Below are 17399 nucleotides of genomic sequence, written 5' to 3'. Positions count from 1 at the left end.
AAACTAGGCCTGTGCATGTACTAGTTCTTTGATGCAAAGCGAATATCAAATCAAGTGTTTAAAATAGTAAAAGTGTGAATATTGTTCTCAGCGAATCTGTATTGAACTTATTTTATACAATACAGCAATACAGGATTGAAGCAAACAATAATAATTGTTTAATGTTTGTAATGATCGAGCTAATTGAACCCTACGTTTAACATCATTCCATAAAAATCATAAAATAACCACGCATAAAATGAATACTTGAGCATTCATAAAAGAAAATGGAGTGCTACCTTTTTGACTTTCTTAAGTAACCAGAAAGGTACCAGAAAGTAGTCTAGTACATGTATGAAATAGATTTAATAATTTAAATAATTTTCAAGAGCCATAAAGTTTAGCTGCGATTATTTCCAATTCATAAAGTCTTTTTTCGTAAATTCACGAAGGCTATGTACAGTTCAATTATGCCGCCTGTGATTTAAATATAGTATCATTTTAGGTTATTTGAACTTTAAATGCAATTTATACATTTATATTTTTCTTAAATTGTATTTGGATGTGTTGACAGTATGTAAATACGTACATTTGAACGAAACAAATGTCATATAAGGAATAGTAAACAAACGGATTTCAGTGGCTGGAGAACCAATTATTATGAATAACGTGCACTCTTATGGCAAAAACGTAATTTGATTAGCGCTCTATTTTCCTGGAACGAATTAGAGCGTTACTTCGAGGGGCTGGTGTACGGTGAATAAATAAAAGAACCGACGAAGGAAGAGGACTCACTTCTGCATGACGACGTCCTGGTATATGATGGTCTCCGACATTTCGAAGGTGCGGAGGTTCAGCAGGTAAATGTTACCGCCCTCCGTACCTAGGAGCAAATGCTGGCCTGCCGATTCCAGGCACATTGCCGAGATCTTCTTCAACCTCGAGTCAAACAAAGAAGAAAGCAGGAGAGTGAAGCTGCAAGTTCACACTCTCGAATCAGTCCTCGGGGGAGGGGGGCGGCGGGCCGAACCCATGAGTGACGCGGCATCGCTGCATCGCTCCAAGCACGGCAGGACCCCGATCGAGTCGGCCGGGGGAGTTCGGACGGGGCTGTTCGTCAACAAGGACGTCCATGTGTGCCCTGAATGCTTCTGGCGACGGCGAACATCCGTCAAGGATGTTTTTTTCCTCGAATAGCCGTATTCCAGGTAAAAAATTTACAAATTAAGTCATATTTTTAACTCACGTTTAAAAGTTTTTTTTTACGACTACCAGATTTTCCACACCTATAGCAACCCTGATGCTTGAATTTTAAATTATCAAGAATAAAAATTTAAAAAAAAAAAAAAATTGGCAAATAAATACAATACAAAGAACATGAGACAATCCTCAAAAGGATACTTGAAATTTTTTTTTTTTCCGGAAGCGGATTCGTATTATGGTGCATATATATAAATTGCCGAAATGCCAATGTACCTCAGTGGAAGCCTATGCTAGTAACTCGCGGTCAGAGGAAACGCAACCACATACAAGTACTTGCCGCACAAGCCTTTTTGCATTGCCAGGTGTACGTTCCGTATCGACTCATTGGGTCATAACGTACAGTCCTAGCATTCTTAAATATCATTTTTTTAAGTTCTTAAATGTTTCCAAGTAAGTTTTAGCCCTCTGAAATTTTCGTGAAAGACTTTTTTTTTTTGGTTTTTGTCTGCTTCCTCCTCTGAATCAGTCGGGGCTATACGGAGATCCAAATACAAAATGTCCGACTCGACGGGATTCTGCCGTGCGAGGGGTGTGCCGAAGTCGAAACACTGACTGCACTGCGAATTTCCAGCCGACCGTTTGTAAGTTTACCAAAGAGCATGTAAAGTGATGGAGCACCTAGGAAAATTTTTTCAAATACCGAGACAGCAAGAATATTAAAATCACTTAAATTGTGTTTTAAGAAACATTTTTTTTTGAATACTTCAAATTTTAGATCACATGGAACAAATTAAAAACAGATTTTTTTTTTTAACATTATAGTTCACGTAATTATTTTGCCGGTACCAATTATTCGCCAATGTAGCGTCATTGACCAATTCAAACTAACGCGCATTCGAATCGACACACCCCTAATTAAATAACCTCCTTCCACAAACACAAAAGCATACCAGACACCAAACACAGTACAATTACAAAAAAAATGAATGGTATACATCATTGCACACTGGTCAAAAGTACACAAACACGATGCAAGTGAATGCCAGTTGCTTCTACCGGTGCGATACCCACAAAGCTTCAGAGGGATAATATTAAGAACAGTGGCCACACAAATCTTTAGCAACATTTTCCTGACTTTTTTTTTTTTAAATAATTTACACACTCTTGCAATATTTTTTTAACGAAATAAAGAAGATCCAATGTTCGCAGGCTTTCACGGCCGTTGTCTGAAGTAGCTTGGCTTCTGGGTTGTAGCCGCGTCCTTGGCGAATAATTCACCGACGTTTCGGTCGACATTGCAGTTGCCATAATCAGTAAGTAACTGCTCCCTGATGATGGCGACTGCAATGTCGACCGAAACGTCGGTGAATTATTCGCCAAGGACGCGGCTACAACCCAGAAGCCAAGCTACTTCAAAGAAGATCCAGCTTCCAACCTCACAGATAGCTCAGTTCTCTCTACGCTTATTTTGATTTCAAACAGAAACTTGCAAACGCCATTTCATAGTGTGTGTGACTATGAAACAAAGCATCATCTGGAAAAAAAATTGCTTTCACAGATTGGGTGACGGCACGCTGGGGCATGACGATCGCTGGGGAACTTCCGTGACGGCTGGCCTACATTGGCAATAGCACGCACACAGCACAGATGCACGGAAGTTGAATGTACAAACAGACAAAGCAGCTGCCTCATTAGAGAACACCACAGACACGGCGCAGAGAGTTGACGAACTTCCAACTTTCCTCTGTGCCGTGCGCCGATCTCTACTTGCGGCCAATCAGCGGCACAGAACAACCGACGGCTGTTTTGATGTGTGCAATTTCAAAGACAATGGAGCGAAACCAATTTGAATGTGTATTTATTTGCGAGGAAATTCTTTGGAGTTATTAATTCCTAAACGTTAGAGAAAAAAAAAAAGGGTGCAATTACAGTAATTACTTGGATTTATGTGTAAAGAACTGCTTCTGCAAATAATAGCTGACCAAATTCTTAACATTTGACACTGGAAAATACGAACTGCTGTGTTGTGTGTGAATGTAGTTTCGACTTCCGTGCTATTTACATGCTGCTTGCGTTCCATCGCGAATGTAGCCTACGCTTAACTTTTCCAGGATTACAAGTAAAAATCACTAAAATTTCCCTGACCAATACTAAATTCCCTGACTTCCCAGAACGTGGACACCCTGATATGTATGTTATATTCACTTGGACTAAACATCTTGTCCACAGCAAGATCTTAAATGATGGATGAACTCGACAACAGTTCTAGGAAACAGGCGAAGGAATGCATCACGGCTCTTACAGTAAGGATCCCCAGCATTTGCCTTCAGCGGTTTCGAAAGACTGTAGTAAACCAAAATCAGGTTGGCTGAACCGGGATTCGAACCCAAGTCCTAGGGGTACAGGAATCCCGTGTCTTACCAAAGAAAACTACAAAAGGCAAAGCATTTTTTTTTTTAAATGTAAATGAAAAAAAGACCCCCACGGCATTACTACATTGTAGTATTATTGATCCAAGCAACACTGGTGCAACATGAGCTGCATGCGAATATCGCATCCCTAGATGCACATGTACTATTGCAGCTAAAAACATGCACTCGCCCACAGCCACAGATCCGTTTCCTGCCGTACGACATGCATCTCAACAATATCCGCAGCATGCTTTCTAGGCTCCGAAAACTCAACAGACACCGCTACCAGTAACCTAACTAATGCAAACAAGGTGAAAAGCCATAACCCATTACAACCTACAACTTTAAACGATCAGTATAAATTTTCCACTAATTTTGTTGATAAAAGGGCTGATAAAACAAATAAACAAGCAAAATGATCGCTTCGAGCATGCATAAATTTTCCACAGGAAATGTTTTACCATGATTATTTTAGCAGAGGGGAAATGCAACATTAAGACAATAGAATAATAAAAAATTTGGTAATTGGAAATGCTTACTCAATTACGTTTTTAAATTAGCTGGTACTCAAAATGCTAGAGATTTTGTTGTGGAGGTATATTCTAAGCTATGAATGGTCGCAAGGAAAGAGACAACTTTTTTTTAACACCATGAATTTGAAACTTGGTTTCATTTTAAGTCTCTGAACAGTGATACACGGTAAAGCAGCGTCCAAAAACTAATGAAGTGGCGTCCGGAAGAACAAGAGGTTCGACCCGCGCAGTTAACTGGATCTCACGAAGTTATCGACGGTCGTGTTCGCCAACGCATCTCGGCTGCACGTCAAAGGGTACCGGTGTGTTGCCATATCCCACACACGACTCGAATCCACAAGCACCGGGCTCACGTACTAAACAGCATGACTTCAAACACTAAGAAAAGAACTCAGTTCCTAGTTTGCTGGAGTCGGCAATCCACGAAAGACCATTCAAAGCGGTTGAAAGCGGAAATGAATCAAGCCTACTGTCTTCTCGAGAGTTCACGTAACGGCCAACCGATTACAGCTCGTTAAAGAACAGTTAACAAACTAAATTACAAATGCTAAACATAAAACAATAGAACACACACTAACACAAGAAAACACATCAACATTGCCGAAAGTAAAAAAAAAAATACTTTTGTAATTTTAAACACAAAAAGCACCAAAAAAAAAAACTTAATCAACTGACAAATGAGGGCATTTAGCAGACATCTACGTCTACATACCGCAATGGATGATGTATCACACCAAAAAAAAATTGTAATTTTTCATTAAAAAAAATTGTGCACACAAAAAACAAATTCTACACTATAGCACACAACACTAAAAAAGTTTAATCTCCCCCTCCCTCTCAAAAAAGAAAAAAACAGACGTAGTTAATTAATTAAAATTGCTTACTTTCCCTCGAGGGCTTGCGTCTTAATCTCCACGAGAAAGCCGTCGTTCATCTCCCAGAGGTGGAGGGAGTTGTCGTCGCACAGACACACGAGGCGGCCCTGCAACGAGACACACGCCGTCAACAGGGCTGCCAACGCTCCGGCGTTCAACTCACAAAGCAAAGTGCCAGATCTTAAAGGAGCGTGTACCATTCCAGCTCATCATTTAATTTTTACGTTTAGCACGTTTACACCAGCCAGTAACAAATAAATATTTAAACAACAGTTTACTGTTGTCAACAAACAACACTGTGGCTAAACGTTTTGTACGGAGCGCTTTTTAGCACTTTTCAGCAAAAAAATTACGATTTCCGTGACTTGGCAACGCGGCTACTCACGAAGCTTGAACACGTCCCATCGTTAACAGCCCGGAGCTTGGGGCTACAGTCGTACGAACGACAAAAAGCAAGCACTCACCTCATTCGGCAGGAAGATCAGCTTGGTGATGGCCGACTCGTGATTGGCGTGCTGACCGTAAAACTCCACTCCCGGCTTGCCGAAGCTGAGAACAGGTCAAGGGTCCGACCAACACAGGTGTGGGCCGCAGCGTTTGCAACCGCGCGCTCCACAGCACATCACAAAATGCCCAAATTTACTAATAACACTACACATGAATGTTAAAACAAATAAAAAAAAAAGAGCAAACAGAAAACAAAAAAAAAATTGACTGTCTGTAAAGTCGGTTTACGGACGATAGTTTAACAAGACGACGTCATAACAAAACATTGATGAAATGATTGCATACTTTTATGAATACAATTGAATCATTTTTTATTGAACTATCACTATTTTGTATGGCATACAAAGAAGGAGTGAAATGAAATCTACAATTTAATTGATAAATTTACTTTTATTTGCACTCGTTAATTCAAATATGTTTATTACTTTAACGAAGAGATTATTTTAACTATAACTTTTATACATGTTTGCTATTTAACTTCTTCCAATCTGTGTTATTCTGTCAAGGATAGGACGATGATAGGAAAAGTAGGAAACGAATGGGAGTGTTTCAAGTTTAATGTGCCTCGAAAAAGTCAAATCAATGGTTGTTCCAATCGAGTGGAAGAGAGATAGATGCGGCGCAAGTGTACAATGAGCGTAACGGGACACAGCGTAATGGGACACTTTTTTGTGCGTGTAGCCGGCGTTCATCAATTTATTAGACGTTGTCACGTCAATAATAATTTTCAGAGCAAGTATGACACGAAGATAAAAATTAAAAGAGAAATAAAATTATATTATAAACACACTCACATTGTTAAAATTATTTTATTTTATTTGTTTTGGGTGTTAAGGAAATTTAAAGGGAAGAGATAAGAACCAAATGATGGCATATTATTTTCAACATTTTTTTTAATGTCATAATAATATTTAGCATTTTAAACAAAGTTTGTCTTCACGAAGGCACAGTTCACTCATAAAGAGATTTGCAAAAACTATAACACAGTGTCTATTACAGTATTATTAAAATTGTATTCAGTGCCAAACATGAATTTAATACTAAATGGCAATGACTCAACAGGAAAAACTATTACTGATTTCAGGTGTTCTATTAAACTATTCACTATGCTTTAACAAAGCCAAATGTTGTGAATTTAACACCAGAACATTTTATTTTTCAGCCTAAAAACTGTTGAAAAACAAATGGTGTATTTTGGGTTACGGTATATCTCTTCCCTTCAGTTTTGTTGATAAAAAAAAATACTAAGGTGGGGAAATGTTTTTTGTAATATGCAAATCTATTATAAAATGAAGTTGCTTGGCTTCTGGGTTGTAACGGTGTCGAAGACGACCTTGAGATCTCGGTCTTCGAGGTAGCAGTTACCGACCGAGGTTGTTAGAAATTCTTGTTCTCGCCTGAGTCGGGAGTGTTTCCTGAGTGGCTGCAAACATCAAACACAAATAGGGAGGTCGGATTCAATCCACGCAGCAAGTGGAAACCACTACGTATTCAGAAAAATCTCGTATCCAAGCTTATGCATCCAACAAAAGACAAGACAACCTCCGATTGGCCGGCAGCCGCTAACAATCACAAGAGGCCCAGCTCCGATTGGCCAAACCAACCAGCCGACCAGAAAACGTGTTTTTGTACCCTCTCGTGCAAACAAAAATTAAGGAGTTTTTAAGGATACCTTGACTTCATCGCCTCCACCACAATCTAGTGGTAGGAAAACTATTTGCAATATCACAAAATCCCTCATGAAAATGACAATGTTAAATAGTAAATGCATAAAATAATATTTTAGTTGGTTGGGTCAATTTTAACAAATAGGCCCCTTTTTGTCCGGTATTATCTCCGGAACACACATCTAACCCAAGCATAGTGTCTATCTGAAATCTGTAGCTCTAAACATTTGATATGATGATTACATTTACTTTAATCGTTGAAAGTAAGACAGTAAAACACATCTTTATTTTATAAATAAAATCTAATCACATAACCTGAAAATCCCAAATCTGCGAAGCGTCGTTTCCTGTCAGGTCGGAAACAAAAAGAACACTAAAATACCCGCGTCCATCAATTACTTGCATGCTATCGGTCATCATTTAAGATTTTTTTTTTTTTTTTTTTAAGGATTCTTAGTGAAATTTTTAGGTCTTTTAAAAACCTCGTTCATTTCAAGACAAATTAAAGTTTTTTTTTAAGAGTAACAATGAGGTGTGCAAACCCTGGGGGAAAGAAAGGGAGGCTCTGATTGGCCCACAGCTGCAGCCAATGGGGAGACACTCCCCTCGCGGGCGGAGATGCTGCCCTGGAGATGGTGGCGACAATGTGTATCGAAACATCGGTGAGACCTTCCTCCTTCGACCCGGGCTACAACCCCAGAACAAAGCGACTTGAGGCAATGGCCGCCCAACGTCGGGTGGCCAATGGGACGGCTGCGGGGGCAAGGATACACCTTGATGGCGCCGGAGGCAGTGCCCAGGGCCATGAGGCGCAGCGAGGGGTCCCAGGCCAGCGCGGTCGGCTTGTTCGGGAAGCCGTGTTGCACCGTCTGGGGAGCAACACACCGACGCTAACATCACTGTGGCACCAGCACGGGAGAATACACGGTGCCTTGGAAGTGGAGCTTGTAAGCATGCATGCGTCTGTGTCAGTATGCCAATTAGGGTTCTACGAGTATTTGATCAACATTTGTTATTCAAAATTCATGAATAGAGACCTGCAAAATTCGCGATTTCGACGGCCTTCAGGATTAGACTGCACACACCCCTGTACACTCGGGAAAATAACGCAAGCTCGTTGGCTGCCGACTTGTAAAGTCGTCTCGGCTGGTTCGTCTGTGATTCGATCCTTCTTCGGTCGAGGGTTTATAACTGGTTAAGATTCGTCCAGATAAACAGTAGAGCCTAAGCCAATAGCAAAATTATCTAAGAGGTTTTTGTGTTTGAATTCTAGCCTATCACCGAATGAATCAGCGAATTTTGCAGGTCTCTATTCATGTATTGAATAAATTCTACAAGTGGCGTTTAAATGCCCTACTATAAAGCAAGAAATATTTTTAGATTAAAAATTAGATTTTTTCCTTCTTATACTCAAGTTTAGTTATTAGCCTTAGTAACTTCATTCATTGTTTTTGATTAATTAATAAATAATATAATAATCATATTAGTTTGATTTATGATTGATTTATTTGACAATCCCTCTACTGCATTAAAATTAAGTTATACGTTCACATATCTTGCATTACAAAATTAATTTATTGTTTATTTGCCAATAATTATAATGCAAGGAATACTTGTATTAACACATTTTATTTCTTAGATAAGTAACTATCATTATCGCAGTATTGAAACTATTTTTCATGTACAGTCTACTTGCTTTTGAAAAATTTGTGTATGTAAAATGTTGATTCCAAAATTGTGTCCATTTCAACTAAAGTTACTGTTCTAAAACCAATTCTGTGGGATAGTAAAATAAATTTTTTTTAACCTGAGCAATAAATTTATTTATCTTTTAAAATATTGCCACTATCATATTATTACATGTCTCAAATGTGTATTTAAGACGCTGCGTCACAAAGCATGTTCAATATTTTTTCTTCTCTTCACTAATATTATTCAAGGACTATTTCTGAACTTCCAACAATATACCTCCCTTGCATTCCCATCAACCACAGAACAGATATTCACTTAAGTGTAATATAATGGATGTAAAACATCACCCACATTTTCATAATTATTATTACTTGCACAAATTTTTGCAGCTATTATATTACATTCAATGAATATCCCATGAAAGTATTTATTTCTGAGCAGAAAATGAAACTGATATGTTCTGTTAAAATTTTAGAAATACTTTAAACCTTGTTTATATAGACTAAATGGGACCAAATGGCAATCCAGACAACCGAAAATCCGGATGATCCAATTAATATAGGTACCTATAAGCAAAATAAAAATTTTAAATAAGCATACACTGTTTACTACGATAAAAAAAAACATATTTTGTAACCTAATTACATAGTATACATATATAATTGACAAATCATTAAAAAAACATAAAAATAACTTGTCACATCATTTCTCATCAAATAATTCATTAACTTTCTTCTGTTTTTTTTTTTTAACATGTACGGCATTTGAATGAAAGCACTGGCAGGTACATTATTGTCTACTAGATGTCTTTGTTTGCATATATGTAGAATACAAATTCCATTTTTATGTGAACTTTAAATAAAAAGTCTCCAAATCAACGAGGTCCGGATAAACAATGTGTTAGTGAAGCTCTTGAATAATAGTGAAAAACAGAAAATGGAAAGAAAAAAAGAGCTTTATGAGGATACGAATAAAAATTAGCTATTTTTTGGGTTCAAATGTTCCAATATCCTGCAGAAACACTTTTCGGGGAAGGCTTTCATTTCAATTAGGCCGTCTCGGGGCTTCGGATCACGTTATTGATCTCCCGACACCACTCCCATGTGTGCCCAACTTATCTCCGGCTCCCCAGCGACCATATTTCAGCGGAGGGCTTATCTCGCTGCATTAAAAGCACACACGGCAAAGACAACAGAGATAAGCTATCACCTCTATCAGTCAAGTCGCTCAAGGAATCACCGCGTGTAAGATCCCACCGCAAAACATTTATTTTTGGCTGAAAATAAAACTGACACAAACACAAAGCTGATTAAAATTTTAATCACCATGGAATACCAATGAAACAGATGACTAATTAAGTTTTTCTAGAAGTTTATTCCACCTTGAGACGGCATGCGTATTTGCACAGTCTGGAGGATTCCGTGAAAAGAAATGGAACGAAGATAAAACATCGGCAAGACCAGGGCACTTAAGACTCAGGTAGAAAACTAAGGTGAATTTAGGCCAGGTACACACAGAATGAGGCACAAAAGGACACAAAATTTTGTCTCGAGACAGTAGTTGACTTCCTTAAGGAAAACATTGTAAAAAATATACATTCATACATGTATGTGTAGGGAGAGAGGACATTGGGGAGATGTATTCCACAAGTGTGTGTGTATGTAAGAGAGATTTGTATGGAAGAGAGAAGTGCCAATAAAATGCAAACAATTGTTGTCCTTAGTCACTTACGGGGCAGACACTTGAACTGTAGATACAAGAGATGCTGGGTAGATCAGATCTACAGGAGTTAAGTTATTATGTGTTTTGTCAGTTGCGAGACGAGACAGGACCAGGAACGAGACGGTGCAAGCAAGAGCCGACGCACAGGACTCTAACGAGATCACTGGAAAAGCAAGACTGAGATGGTACAACCACGTGCAGAGAATGGGTAAAGAGAAGACTGCATAGGAAAATGATGGGAGTTGAAGTACACAGGAAGAACGCCCCAAGGAAGACCTAGGAGTGGGTGGAAAAAGCTGACAGTTAAAGGAGGGAGTGCAGGAGAGAGGAGAAGACTGGAACAGAGCGAAAGATAAGGAACGGAGAGACAATGATGGAGGAATTTTGGTTTGCCGACCGGGAAGCAGTTGAGGATGACGACGACGAACGTGTGTCAACTGAAAGCTAGGGACGAAAGTATTTCACAGGATTAAACTGTAAAAAGACTTGGGCACATAAGGTGACTACCATGGGAGAAACAGCACTAAACTGGTCTACAGGTGAATATTTGACACCTTCAATGAAAAAGTGAATGCCAAAAAAGATAATCTTGCATGCACTTCAGAAAATTAATACGCAAACATCACTGTTCCAATATCTTGCAGTTGTGTTGAGGTTATGTACATATCCATCACCGATAATGTTTAGGTGGGAGATAAAAAAAATATAAGTGAAGGTTATAACTTCAAGGCAATGTTGTGGTCACGATAAAAGTAAAGTATCTGCGGTATCGTGTTCTATACCTACTATAATAGGTAGGAGTCCTGTATAGGCCTACCTACTTTATAATACCCAGATTATATATAAAATAAACAACAGTAAAATGAATACACTATAATACTTTGTATAATATATTGTATATTTTACAATACATGGCTTATAAAAAAAAAAGTGAAAGAAAAATTAATTCTAATTAAAGAGTGTCACATAATATATACAAAGAGTGGTTGCAATTCTAATTTACAATTCAATATGGTGCTATAAGTAATATATACCCGAAATCTAATTTCCGTAATAAATAAATAAAGTAAAAATAAGCCCCATATTCGCATGCCTGTCCCGCAAGAATGTAGGGATCATGTTTATGTAAACAATGCAATGATTATGTTATAAATATTGTTTTGGAACCAGGATGTAGGCTGTATTAGTCCCTTGTATTGCATCCTATCCACTATTGTTAAGTCCAGCAGTGTCCTATGGGTGTTTCAAATGCAGAGAGGACTAAACAAGATACAGTTGGTGAATTTCAATATAATTCATTTGTGCCAAATAATTTTTTTTAATTTTTAATTTTTTAATTTTCTGTCATAAGGTGCCCACACAAATTTGCAATAAATTTTCCCTGACTAATACCTGACCAAGTTTTTTAAATAATTAACCTAAGTTGCAATTTTCTGAAAGAAATAAAGTAATCCAGCTGATTCATCCCCATATCTGGCTTAGTTCGAAAGGAACCTTGCTTTAACATTTTATAGAGTGTACGACCAAGCACCATGTAAAAAACAAAAATTGTTTCACAGCCTGGATGATGGCAGACTGACTTTTCCAGGAATTAAAGTAAAATCTCTGACTTTCCCTGACCAATGGCAACTTCCCTGACTTTTCCTTGAATTTTTAAAATTTGAGAGAACACGTAAATTAATTTATTTTTAATAATTAAATCTGTTGGAGGAAAAAATATAGGCTAATTATTCCTTATTGAGTATCTATCTGTATCTTAAAATAAAAAATAAAAAATAAATTAAAATAGAGACCAGTTGTACGTGTTTGTGATTTGAAAATGAACAATTGCCAAAATATTTTTGATTTTGAAGATATACATTATAAAGCACTGATACAATAAGGACAATTGTCCCCAGGAGCAACTGTTTAGTGTAACGTATTCTATTGTATTATAACATAAAATATTAAAATAATAAAGCCTCAGTAAATATTAATAAATATTAAAATAATAATAAAAAATATATAAATAAAATAAATAACAAAAATAAAATAACAAAAATTAAAATAATAATTAATAAATATTAAAATAATAAACATTAAGAGCTATATTACAGAAATTGAACCTGGCAGTTTGGTAATTCTTTTAAATTATTTTGTGCAAAATTATCATTTTAATTAATTTAACATTATGTAATTTATTTTCATCTATTTTTCCAATTGAGTGTTAATTGGCAGGAATGCCTTTCACATAGACCTACATCAGGCAATTAATTGTTGTCTCCCCCATGACAAAATAAATGTAAAGTGATGAGGGTCAATAACCTCCTTAAGTTTTGCATTCCACATTGTGATTCTAACACATTCCATTATAATTAAAAATTATGAAAAACTACATTGCGCTTTAGTTATACAAACTGTGGTAAAAGTTCATTGTTCATTTAAAACACGACCATACACAGAGAAATAATAACTATGTTAACCCACTTCTCTACACATGCATTGCAACAATGTGAGGGGTAAAAAAAATAATTAAAAACCCGTCATCATAACGTTAATACCTTACCTTGCGGTACGCGAATAACTCCTTCTGAAGTTTCTGCCTCTCGGCCGAGGGCTGCTGCCCTTTCCCTCTTATGAACTTCAACATTTTCTACTGGGAACTGATAAACAGACGATCAAGTTCCATCAAAAGCATCACACGCCAAACGAAACAGTTACAAAGTCGCTTGGGCGCCGCTCACTGCCCCAGGGTAACAATAACCCCAACACAAAACACCCGCACGACGGCTGTCACCAAGTTGTCACAACACCGCCTGTTGGAGGAAACGCCTTAACTGCTACGTCAACTGGAAACACTGGCGAACTTTTCCCCACCAACACCACCGGCCACAAAACTTCCGTACAATTCTTGTCAGAAATTCCTTGGTGGCTATAAATGTACAAATTCTCGCACACCGGACTGTCCCTCATCCGACGACAAAATTTTCGATGGCAGTGGGAGACGAATTGTAAATCTTATTTAATATAAGTAACGCCTATTTGAATAAGTCTACTGTCGCAGAGACGCTTATCAATCAAAAAAAAAATTACACTATAGCGTAATAGAAAGTCATCCGGAACACAAGCAATGAAGACCAATTTTATTAATAGATTCTTAATTACAACATTTCAATTGATAATAATGAAAATTATTAAAGTAAATTTTGAAACTATGTGGAACTACTTTCCCAACAAAAAAAAATGTTCTTCATAGAAAGCAGATAACTTATGTTACGCACTGAAAAGATATAAAAAAACTTTAAGCAATTTAATTTTAGCCAATAAAGTTTAAGAATTTGAATGGCAGTTAGGTTTCGCTTTAGAATACTCAAATAAATATTCTCATAAATTGCATTTTATATAAGAATTATTGAAATTTAAGGTGGGAATTATAACAAAAAGACGCCATCTTGGATTCAACATGTTTTTTGTTTGTTATACTTTCATACCATTAATGTTAAAATTTTGCTTAATTTAAAGAGAGTATTTAATAAAATGAAATGATATTTTCAATAGTATAAGAAAATATTCCAAATTATTCTTATTATTGAAAATACCTTTTTTAGTACTGGTACTAAAAATCGGATATTTGTCAATGTATGAGTGCTACAAATATATTAAACTAATAACAGTGACCTTGTTTGTAAAATAAATATTTTTAAAATTTCTTTAAAAAGTATCACAATTTATGAGTTCCTTTTTTCGGTTTTAAATGTTAAGAAAAATCTCTTGTTCTTTCACTGTTGCCAAAATATGTGGATATAAATATTTCCATATACTATGTAAAAAAATTATATACATGGTCGTTTTAACTCCGTAGGTTTGGCACTTGTAATAGTGGCTATTTTAAAATTCGAACTTTCGAACTAAAGATTTTTGAAAGCTGTAAGGTATAATTGTATGCGTTTCCAAGCACACGTTAACGGAAAAATGAATTCATTTTTGCTTGAAAGATACAAAGGTAACGAAGAAGACCAGAATGAGAGTAATTGCTGATTGCCTAATGTGTAAGGTGGTTGGGGAAGAGGTACAGCTGCAAGGGTATACGATCAGGCAGGAACGACGGACCAAGTAGGGGATGTCGCTGAAAGTTTGAAATATGAAGGTGGTTAGATTCACGAGGGAAGTGTATTGTTTGAAGAGGGAAGAGAGAAAGAATGCCAAAGAGTGCAACTACCTAGGGGAAACCCCTCAAAATAACCTGGGATGGGCAAAACAGGTTCAGCGGGTGGTGAATAAGGAAAGGGGGCGCTGGGGTTGTTTGTCAGGACCCTACAGGGAGGAGGCTAACTCCACGTTGGTAGGGCCGATGATGCAGTTGGAGTAAGTGGCTGTGGTCCGCGATGTGTACCTAGTGACTGAAGTAAGTTAACTGGAGAAGGTGCAGCGTGGAGAATCGTGTAATTATCGGACTAGCGGCTTTTTTTAAACAGAAAGAAACAAATTGGAATAAATGGTTATCACACACTACACACGTCCCAAAATTTACTCTGAAGGGATGGTTTCGTGAATCCTCCTAGATTGTAAAAAAATTCAAATTTTATCTCTTACATTACAATACCAGTGCTTTTACGCTGCCGCAGACTTTCATTGTTTTTTTACCCACGATAATTAGGAATATATGTTTTCCATATGCTACAGACGATCCTGAATTAACCCTAAAAGGAAGTTTTCTTAATTCCTACTGGTTTTGTAAAAACAAATAACAGTTTACAGCTAACGTTAGAATACCTATGTATTCATGCAATCAGCAATTTTCATTGTTACCTGTGTGGGTTTTTAAATTTTTTTTTGGAGAACGTTAGTCAATATAGGTGGTGTAGTAATAAATAATTTGTTTAATTAACAACTGTATTGTAACTGTACCGAATTTTTAAATCTTATATTTCATGTTTGTTGTTTTATTAGAATACATAATTGTATTACAAAATGTTTGTTTTGTTACATTGCATTCAAAGTACGTACTATTTTGAATCCTGTTGTAACAAATGAGTCTAATGAGAGCCAAAAATTTGAATTGAATTGAATTGTTAACGTTTTTCATTTTCTTTGAGGAATATGTGTTCTGCACTGAAGTAGCTGACACATTGAAATTTGCAGTATTTCCAGGGAATTCTTTGATTACAGCCATCGTATATTCTGTGTTTGATATGGCTGGTGTTTCATGTAGATATTCAAGTTTATCCCTTGATCCTGAAGGCTTGATCCTGATGACATGATCCTGTTGGCTTGTTCCTGTGGTGCATGATGCTTGCTGTTTTAGTTCAATACGTCAGAAGATCCTGCACATGAAAAAAAATTGTGAAATAAGAAAGAATTTAGATAGTAGCTTGCAAAAAAAAAAATCTTTTTATTCAACTTAACAATCATTATTCACTATTAATTAACAAAAAAAAAAAAAATTATGTACAGGATCTTCCGACGTACTGAATTAAAACAGCAAGCATCATGTACCACAGGATCAAGCCAACAGGATCAAGGCTTCAGGATCCAGGGATAAACTTCAATTCATGAAACAGAAGAATTAGCATGTTCTTTATTCTCCATAGTTGGCTACAGTTGTGTTAAACAATGACGGGCAGAGTATTGTAATGCAAGCTTTAAACAGTTATTTTTCCACGAACCAGTAGGAATTAGGAAACCACTTCAGGGTAAATTTTTATTCTTTCTGTTCTAAAAAGCTGCGGCGTTTGATGATTGCCGAGAAGCGAGGTGGGTGATGGGTATGTGGAGGGGGAAATGCCTGGTCTGACGGAAATGATCGAGGAGTTGGGGTGGGAAGCTATGCAGTGCTGGAGAAGGGACCTAGGGTGCACAGGGGTGGGTGTGAAGGGTAGAGAGAAGCTCCGATGGGAACAGAGGCGAACGGAAAGAGGGGGGCACACCGTTCTCGTGAGGACAGGGAGGGAGTGGAATGGGCTGGAGGAAAAGATGCTGGGACTGGGAGAAGCATGACTCTCTGGAGATTTCTGAAAAGGAGGAAGGGGGGGGGGGGGGAATAAGAGAACTCCTGCCACTGGGTAAAAGCCCAATTGCGAGTGTTAATAAAGTACCACACGACTGGATAGTTCTTTTTTTCCTCTGTCAAATAATTTCCTTATGTTTTTTTTTTTTTACTTTTCATGTTGCTGGGCTGAAAACCTGTTCCTAGAAATAACACAGAGGTAAGTGTTTTCATCCCGTTAATTTATATAACAAGATTAACTACCCGTTTTATCAGCCATGTTCTCCAATGACACAAAACCGTGACATACTGCAACCAATTAGATTGAACTTCATGATTTCAAAGAAATAAATTTGATTTTAAAAAATAATTTCAGATCCTAGAACAAAACACGGTCAGGATGTACATATATGTACCGCAAGTAACAATAGAACGCTATACATTCTTTCACTTGACACAATTTTTCACGTATTTAAATTGTAAACCAAACATGGCTTCCACCACCGCCAAATGCTCTGCTTCTATTGGTCACACAGAATAATGTAACAAAAGAGCCGAGCTTTGCCGAGCTAATCCGTACAAGTCCGTGTCCTTATCCGTGCCAATGTGGATAGTCCGTTCCACAAGATATGTGTCCGTTTAGGTGATCCATTTCCATTTCCGTATCATTGCAGAACATGCCTTAAAGACATGTCAGAACAATATGTGTGAATTTCTAAGTTATGTTTTAGGGTGGTTATGGTGAAAGGGGTAATACCTAAATAATTTTAACAGAAAATCGACTTATTCTTGGGGCCATTTGCTGTTTCGTCGCAGTCTTGAAATTCAAGGAAGGTCGTGGCAAG

General features: G+C 37.2%; 1 protein-coding gene across 6 annotated transcripts in view; it reads right to left on the bottom strand.

Moving 5' to 3' along the window:
- LOC134541466 (lethal(2) giant larvae protein homolog 1) overlaps nt 1–13805 on the bottom strand; it is a 57191-nt gene extending 43386 nt beyond the window's left edge. For 5 of the 6 annotated variants that reach the window (XR_010076638.1, XM_063384944.1, XM_063384945.1 and 2 more), the window contains exons 1-5: nt 13135–13805; nt 7947–8044; nt 5466–5550; nt 5011–5108; nt 775–954 (exon numbers count right to left, since the gene is read on the bottom strand). Coding sequence is in view for 5 of the 6 variants with exons in the window: in XM_063384944.1 (XP_063241014.1) it covers nt 775–954; nt 5011–5108; nt 5466–5550; nt 7947–8044; nt 13135–13218 (545 nt within the window). In the remaining variant the exon portion in view is untranslated. The remainder of the gene's footprint in view (nt 1–774; nt 955–5010; nt 5109–5465; nt 5551–7946; nt 8045–13134) is intronic. The other variant, XM_063384946.1, reaches the window with a different exon arrangement.
- Between the last annotated feature and the right edge of the window lie 3594 nt (nt 13806–17399).

This window comes from Bacillus rossius, chromosome 18, assembly GCF_032445375.1.
Source record: "Bacillus rossius redtenbacheri isolate Brsri chromosome 18, Brsri_v3, whole genome shotgun sequence".
Taxonomy (NCBI): domain Eukaryota; kingdom Metazoa; phylum Arthropoda; class Insecta; order Phasmatodea; family Bacillidae; genus Bacillus; species Bacillus rossius.
Note: the sequence above shows the minus strand (reverse complement) of the source record. Positions and strands in the feature narration are given on the sequence as shown.